General features: G+C 44.6%; 1 protein-coding gene across 2 annotated transcripts; it reads left to right on the forward strand.

Annotated features, from left to right (window-relative positions):
- The first annotated feature begins 5,938 nt into the window (after positions 1-5,938).
- On the forward strand, positions 5,939-7,886 carry LOC306981853 (uncharacterized protein). 2 transcript variants are annotated; one of them, XM_079581578.1, is made up of 4 exons: positions 5,939-5,988; positions 6,115-6,217; positions 7,114-7,677; positions 7,762-7,886. In XM_079581578.1, exons 1-3 carry the CDS (start codon positions 5,973-5,975, stop codon positions 7,661-7,663), a joined length of 669 nt encoding a protein of 222 aa, XP_079437704.1. In that variant the 5' UTR covers positions 5,939-5,972; the 3' UTR covers positions 7,664-7,677; positions 7,762-7,886. The 2 variants fall into 2 exon arrangements, with proteins under 2 accessions (XP_079437704.1, XP_079437705.1); XM_079581579.1 differs by lacking the exon at positions 5,939-5,988 and having other exon boundaries at positions 6,049-6,217.
- Positions 7,887-8,552: the final 666 nt, after the last annotated feature.

Below are 8,552 nucleotides of genomic sequence, written 5' to 3' on the forward strand. Positions count from 1 at the left end.
TGCAACTTTTAATGCAGAAAACAGAAGTAATATTAGTGCAAATTTAACCTTTCAGTGAACCCGTGGCTGTATGGGTGGTTGGCACTAATAGTTTCCATCCCGGTGGCCTCTAGGATGCTCCAGGAATTGTTTTGTAAGGTTTCTGATAGGTTTTCTCTGTCTATATGGTATGTGTACGTTCCATCCATACCAGAAACCCTTAACAACCTGAAATAAAACTGATCCTGGAGCGTCATAGAGGCCACTGGCGCCAGGCTAAGCACCGATACAACTGCTCGGTCACTGACAGCTCAAATTTGCGCTCAAATTAACTTTTTTTCCCACATACAACGATACATACTGCACCTTTAAGTCATTATCGAACACAGGTTTGCCATTCTGTCCTCCACGTGTCTTAACTCATGCAACATTGTCCTGTTTTTTTCCTTTTCGCAGCCAAATTGCTAGCATAAACGAGCTTCAGTTAGCCTGTGCTGACCACTTCCATTACTATTCTACAGACTGTGGCTATAACCTGTGCCATCATCCTGTCAAGTACAGCTTTCATTCATTCCGATATTAAAACCTAGAGGTGATTTAAAGCAATGTGATACAAAAATGTAAACTTGAAAAAAAAAAAGGCGGGATTTGAAAATGCGACCCCAGCCGTAGCTAAATGCAAATGCATCCACACATTGCACTGACTGCTCCTGATGGAAGCTGGGATGGTCCAAATGCAGGACAAACCTTTGTTGACAGTACGCTGATCTGGGTTGTATTTCTCCTCTGGGCTTTCCAGTCTTGCTTCATTCTGCCGAGTCAGCTGCTCTGTTGCAACATGCTCACCTCAGACTTCTGCCACTTCTGTAAACAGACACGACAAATAGCCACGTTTATGATCGAATTCTCTCACCCTCACTTTACCGTTAACACGACCATTTTAGCACCCCAAGCAAATAGCATTGTACATTTGGGGAAGTCAGCAGGTTCAAAGGTGACAGCCTCTTCTCTTTCACTTCAACGCTGGGGTTTCCAGGATTGCAGCGGAGTATAAAAGACAAAGGAAACTTTTGTCTCACGTTCTTCCCTGAGCTTCACCTCAGACACAGACCAACAACCAGGTAACGTCTGCTTTTATTGGATACAGGCACAACACTTAACACACATGTTGATCTGAGGGCAGAGCTAATCATGCGCCTTTAAAGCGGCCACACTCGTCATAACTCTGCAAGCAACAAAAGTCATTAGGTAAAATGTGGTATGTTCAAATTTATAAACATGGCCCAGTTTTGTTCCCGATGAATATGAGGCAAACAAGTTCAAATCGAAAAATGACTTAACAGTTTACATGCTTTGGTTCTTAAGACATGTCCTCGAATAGTGACTTAAAGGTGCATTATGGAACTTTTTATGTGCGTAATTGACCTTTTTTTTACGACCCAATGGCTCTGTGAGTGGTTAACATGGCACCATTACTTCTGATTATGGTGGCCTCTATGATGCTCCAGGATCAATTGTGTTGTAGGTTTTCAGGTGAGAGGGTTCTTCCTTCCAGAAACCCTTAAAAACAATTTTGGAAAGTAAATTCACCATTCTAATCACTCATACCACTCATGTTGGTTCACTAAAAGATCAATACTGTCCACACACATGAAGCGTCTTCCCCCCCTCCATTCCATAATGCATCTTTAAGGTCTTTTTAAAGCAGCACTAAGTAACGTGTTTACCTTAATAAATCCTTTCTAGTCCCTGTGGGGGTAATACAAGTGTTTATGGGATGATTGGGGGAGGGTCTTTCATCTCCCCCTGGTGTCTCTGGCCAGAAAACCACAATTGCAGCTTTTCCTGCTCCGACCTGGAGACTCAATACACACTAATGGAATCACGAAGAAGAAGCTAACAGGCTAACGGGCAAAGCTAACCACGGGCTAGCACCACTTTAGCAGTATTTACGGCCTGTCAGTGCAGTATTTACTCTCACGGACAATTAATGAGTAAAACAACAACAACATGCTACGACTCCTGCAGTGGCGCTTATGGCCTCTAGGGGCATGAATGCTGCTTCCCCATGAGCTTATCCTTCAAACATGACCTGCAAATACCTTTTATTTCTTTTATTCACCTAGGCAAAATGCTCAGAGCCGTGACATGCGCCCTCCTGCTCTCCCTCGTCTTTAGTCCAGGTAAATCGCACTGTGTTTATTTTATACTCTTCATTGTTGGTCATGAATGTTGCTGTTTCCATCCAAGTGTTATTCTCCTCCGACAGTTTACATATTCACTAATCGACCCATAGCCCCCCACTTATTGAGTCTGCCCTGGGTGAATTACAGGTGACGCCCTCACGTGTAACCAGTGCACTTCCCGGAGCTCGGACCTCTGCACCGACACCACCGTCCAGACCTGCTCCATCACTGAGAACGCGTGCGGGGCGGTCATCGTCACGCAGCCAGTCCGTAAGTCCCTGGACGGTTTCATAGAGCGTCGTCCAGTCAGTCGTGGCAGTAACAAGTGTGATAATGAACTTATACATGATGTTTGTGCTGGAAATGTCTTACAATGCAATGACCTAATCAAAGTACATGCCTGTGCAGAGTTCTCCCTCCGCTCCTGCATGAACATGGCCGTGTGCCAGGGCTGGATCTCCACTCCCGGAGCCTTCGCCATCTGCTGCAGCACCGACCGCTGCAACTGAGCACAGCGCCACCACCAGGGAACTGCAACTGAGAACATCATAATAATGCATTTTCTTGTCAATTGTAAAAACACACATAGTCAATGCCTTGGAGAAAAATGTGGCCTATTGATTGTCTTGATATTACCGTGTTCCCCTTAGTCCATTTTTACCATTTAAATGAACATGCCTCCGGCCCATCATCGCCCTCGGTCCCGGGTTTTTAAGCGTTCATGGCTCGTCCGCTTCCCAGCTATGCTGCGACCCGCCTCCACCCCTTAACCCACGCTTCCATTCACGGCTTCACCCTGCAACTTCCTTCACTGGTCTCCCATACCAAACATCATCTAACAGACATCCCTAACGCTAACCTCCATACTAGCCTGAATCAGTGTCTACTGCCGGGGTCTGATCGGCAAAAATATATATGCCAATAAATCTATCTAATTGCTGATTTTGTCTCTGTTTGAGTCTGTCCAGGTTTAAATAAGGTTTTAGTCAGATACAGTGCAATCAGTGTTTACTATAACTGTTATATATTCTCAGCAGAAATAGTCAAAGTAATGGTAACTGATAAAGATGCACAGTTTGCTACTTACTTGTTATTGTACTGTTAATTGAAGTGTTGATGGTAGTTGTAGCTAATAGTAGTAGTAGTAGTGGTGGTGATGGAAGGGAAACTAGGCAACATACTGTCGTAATTATTTCAGAAGTATTCAATGAAGCAACGGAATTGTCTCTTGCATATGCGATGTACACACCTGGTGACATGATGCTGACCTGTTTCACAATCGAGGGATTTCCCAAGAGTCATTGTGCTCAGTTTAAAAGGGAAAGACTATCCAGCACAAACACTCTTCATATGCTGCAGCCCGGCTTCAGAGAGACAACTAACAGGTAAAAACTTATACGATATGAATTCAACAAGGAAATGTTATCAAAGCTATAGTCAAAAAGTACTAGGACTAATACTGCGACTAATTTGAAGCTTTTTGGTTGCGTGCAGCATGTCATGGCGTGCAAAACTATGCTGCGTCTGTGCAAAGACAGAGTAGACAGTACACATTCGTAAAATACCAACACTGTAAGGCTATACAGTGGAACTTCCTATGACTGTATGTATAGTAGTAGTAGTAGTAGTAAATGTGGTGCAAGTTGCAGTAGTAAACGTTAGTATATAAGTAGAATCTCATGGAAAAAGTGCAGTTACTTCTGTAATTCAGCTTAAAATGTGAAACTAATGATGATTTGGATGGCTTACAGTCCATTTAAAGAATATTCACATTTTCAGGGATTTTTTAATTTGGGGTTTTTACAAGCTGAGCCATAATAATCAAAGGCTATACAGATCTCACTTTGCATGTAATGAATCTATCATATATTAGATCACTGTTTAAGTTGAATAACAGAAGTAAATGCACTTTTTCCATGAGATTCTAATTCTATGACGAGCGCCTGTATAGAGCTCATGAAAAGAAGCTGCTTTTCACGCCTGCCAATTCACTTCACAGACAAAATGATGAGAGCTGTGATGTGTGCCGTTATGTTCTCGCTGGTGATGTGTCCAGGTACAACATCTCACTTTTAAAAGATAAAAATGGTCTTTGATTATGCATATTTAATGGTGTGTGAATGTGTTTTAGGTGGTGCTCTGAAGTGTTACGACTGTTACTCCAAGGGCTCAGAGCTTTGTGACCAGACCCGCGTCCAGACCTGCTCCGTGTTGCAAAACGCCTGTGGAGCGGTCCTGATCTCACAGCCGCAACGTAAGGCTATTGGTTGGCTTTAATAGGCCTTCAGGAGTTTTCAAAATGTGGCAGCGAAAATATGTTAATCTAACATGAGAGGTCACATTCCACAACAACAGTACAGCCCTGGGGTACCCCAACAATCATAAAGACCGCTGAAAATGCTATGTTCATTTGATTTGATTTGATTTGATTTGACTTGATCAAAATCTTTTACACATGGCCACTCTTGTTTTTTATTTATTTTTGTGCTGGTCAAGTGTCCTAAGTATCTGTCCATGTGTCCTCTAGAGTACTCATTCCGCTCCTGTATGAACATGGCCGTGTGCCAGGGCTGGATCTCCACTCCCGGAGCCTTTGCCAACTGCTGCAGCACCGACCTCTGCAACTGAGCACAGCGCCACCTACAATTTACACCGAGAACTGCAACTGACGAGTGCCACCGCGCCATCTGGAGGCCGCACAAAGACCTGCAACTGAGACTTTCAAAAAAATATGAATTCTATGCTTAATAAAAAAAAAAAAGGAGCCTCACTAGTCACTTTGTGGACTCACTTTCTGGAGTTTGCATGTTCTCCCCCAGTGCACCTGTTTCCCCTGCTCCAAACATGTACAATAGTTTCCCTCTGGGGCCAGGACACCGTTGGAAAAGAGATTCCTAGTTAAATAAAACACATCGTCTTTGAGTGTCTAGAAAAGCGCTATATAAAACCAATGCATTATTATTATTATTATCTGAGAGAGGCAGATTCTCTTGACAAAGGAGAAGTGCTCACTAACACAGATTCAGACAGATTTGTGAACAATATTTGGGAGAAACTGATCTATGTAAACAGGAAAAGCCTGTCTTTTGAGTTCACCAAATGAAAAATGAGAGCATGTATCCCAGCCAGCAGAGGGTGACATTGTACAATCCTGTATGACTGTACAAGCGCATATAGAAATATGTACAATTAAAACTGGTAGGAGTATGCTACAGTATGACAGTGGCGGTGTGAGTTTCGGGTGTGGATATCACATGTGTCAACAGGTTTGACACCCTCACTCTATGACCAACAACTCACAGGCTCCCAAAAAGCACAGGTCCCACAGTTTTCATGTTACATTAGTGTGACTATGTGCAGATAAAATGGCTCAGTGTAGGGTATTGACTTCCAGGAACCCTGTGGTGAATGGGACTGCTGAGCTGTAGCCTCTGGAAGCCCACCTCAAATGAGCACACAAGGCCTAACAGCAACAAGGATTCATTTGGAAGTAGCAGAAAGATGGAGGTAGAACTGTGGCAAAAGTAACAAAACTATCAGAAAAGATCAGAAAAGGCTCTGCTGCAAAAACTTGTACTATTATTCCTCTTACTATTTCATTGTTTTAGGGCAATTGCTCCAACACTTTGATTTGGAACGTAGAGACGCTGTTTGTTTTCCAGTTGTTGTTGCCTGCAGGATGATGACACTTTCTTTAATCCGGTGCAACAGGTCTCGCTCTGATCGCACCACTCCCTGCTCCCTTTAAAATACCTGCCCCGTCAAAGCATCATTTGTTTTTTGCCACGGAACGCGGAGCTCAGCAAAATGTTCGGCAATCCAGGTAGGAGCATGAGACAACACGCGCCGCAAACGAGAAACATCGAGCATGGGTTGATTATGGGATAGTTGTGGGTTCGTTTTTGCACAGAAGCCTCTAAAACTTTTTTTTATCTGATTGTTTGTGCAGCAGGCCCACATCCGTCAGGGTTTGACCTCAGCGACTGCTTGACTGGGGATGACGGCCATGGCGGAGGAGGTGCCCAGCCCAAAGATGACCACAGTAAGGGGAGGTAAGACAGAGCTTTAGAGTCCAAAGAAGAACCAAAGAAATGTTGTTTCAGGAATGCTAAAAAATGCAAAAACAAAATAACCTTATGTGTTTTCGGAATTTGATTATTGACTTAAATATTATGCAAAAAGTTGTGGTGTTCTTTTACTTAGTGCTGTAATGTTTCGGCCCTTTTTGTCTCTGTCAGCCTTGTTGTGAACAGGAACTATCCAATGAGAATCACACCCTCATAGACATAAACAGTGTTGATATTGGACCATGCAGTATCGACTTACGACGTACAGTATGATGTGTCTTGCTTTGTTTGGATTCAGCCAAAAGCTTCTCCAAGTCGGAAGAACATTCATTTGCTTCTGAATTTGCATACAAACACAAGAGAGCCAGTTGGAACAAGTACAAACGTGGTAAGAGCGAGCCAACTTAATGAAAACCTGATGAGTCGATGTAGGCGAGCGCATCAGGCAGGTCCACGGGTGCTCGTCACAATGAGTGAAAACAGAACAGGATGACTTGCTGTGTACCTTTTGTTAGTGTGCAGTCAAAAAAAAGGGGCATCCGAGGCACTCTTTGTACACAAGATAATAAAACTCCTATATTTACATGGACACAAGCATGCGTCATCGTCAGGGCAACAGAGAAACTTCATTAGTACACGGCCGTGTTTTAACCTGTTTCAAGGATAAAATCACCCACTGATGAGTGCCTGACCATGGATCCATGAAGTCTTTATCCCTCTTTCTTAAATAAGAGGAGCACATGTATCCCAGGTGTTGTGTGGGTTATTTGTACTACTTACTGCTAGTACTGCAAAGCTACAGCTGGACTGTGGTTTAAGGACAAGCTTTACAAGGTAAATCCAATATGGTGATGACATGTCTGTGGTTTCTCCTTTGACAGGGCATTAGATGACCACGGTGATGGCCGGCGGGATGGAGACCACGACCGTGATCACGACCATGACCGTGACCAGGCCCGTGATCACGACCGTGACCACAAAGACCGTGACCGTGATCACGACCGTGACCGTGACCATGACCGTGACCAGGCCCGTGTTCACGACCGTGACCACAAAGACCGTGACCGTGATCACGACCGTGACCATGACCGTGACCAGGCCCGTGATCACGACCGTGACCACAAAGACCGTGACCGTGATCATGACCGTGACCGCAATGACCGTGACCATGACCGTGACCGCAACCGAGACCATGACCACGACCGTGACCGTGACCGCGGCCGTGACCGCGACCATGGCGACCGCGGCCACAGTCCGGACCGCCGGGGCAGGGACGGCGGGGGCAGTGGGAGTGGGAGTGGCAGTGGGAGCGGAAGCGAGAGTGGCAGTGACGGGGGTCATGGCAAACACGGCAAACACAAAAAACACGGAAAACACAAGCACCGCGGCCACCCCGGGCGTGGCCGAGGGCACGGCAGGGGCGGCTTTTAGAGGAGACATCAAAAGTGAGCGTTTCCCTTTGGGTTTGCACGCACTTTTCTCCATTTGTCCAACTGGTTGCAAACTAACATGACTTTTTTTCCCCACAGGCGGCGGACCACACCCTGACCACACCTGGACATCATCTGTACACATGCAGCGGGCAGTGCTATATCTGACCAACTGAAGGAATGATTCTACTGCCTGGTGATAAGGCATCAAAGTTATATTAGAGTGTATGAAAATAAAAGTGCGAGCAAATGATTAAACATGAAGGTGTTTTATGTGTTTTTAATGTTTATTTTATAGAACGATAGGAATAAGATGAATGATAGAATAGTGTTGTTGAGTAACAATAAACATAAAGAAATACTCGAGGCTGTTTGAGGACAGTGCACATGCCAGTTTGTGGTAGTTTATCCGGTTTAGCCAGTGAGTCACTTTATAACCACAATGACACGTACACATTATACATTTGTCCTCATACAGTACCTTCTATCCCTAAAGCTCTCACCTGTCCTGGTGTTTCCTACTGCACAGGTATTAGGAGGCCATGTCTGCCTCACTTTCAAATGAAATCTTTAAGGTTGTGATATAGACAAAGCCTTGGCGGAGGTCTTCTCTGGGCGTTCGCCTTGTTTTACCTGACAAGAGCCTGACTCATGTCTGCCAAACCAACTGCGTGTTTTTTTTTGGTTTGTGTATCCTGTCTGTACACAAAGAAATTGGGTGGCACCTCAGGGTGCAGACAGTGCAGTCGTATGAATTGAATAACTGGGGAATTGTGTCACATGAGTAATAAATACATTTGTGGTGGAGGGTGGAGGCACATTAAGTCTCCAACAGAAACTGCCCTGGAGCCAGTGTTCAGAGGGACGAGCGTGAAATAAGCCATATTCTT

This window comes from Gobius niger (assembly GCF_951799975.1).
Source record: "Gobius niger genome assembly, chromosome: 23".
NCBI lineage: Eukaryota > Metazoa > Chordata > Actinopteri > Gobiiformes > Gobiidae > Gobius > Gobius niger.

Bases quoted from the DNA above. Each gene is read 5' to 3' on its own strand.
- LOC306981853 (XM_079581578.1), top strand. The intron at 6,218-7,113 runs GTAAGACAGAGC...CTCCTTTGACAG, and splicing joins GATGACCACAGTAAGGGGAG to GGCATTAGATGACCACGGTG.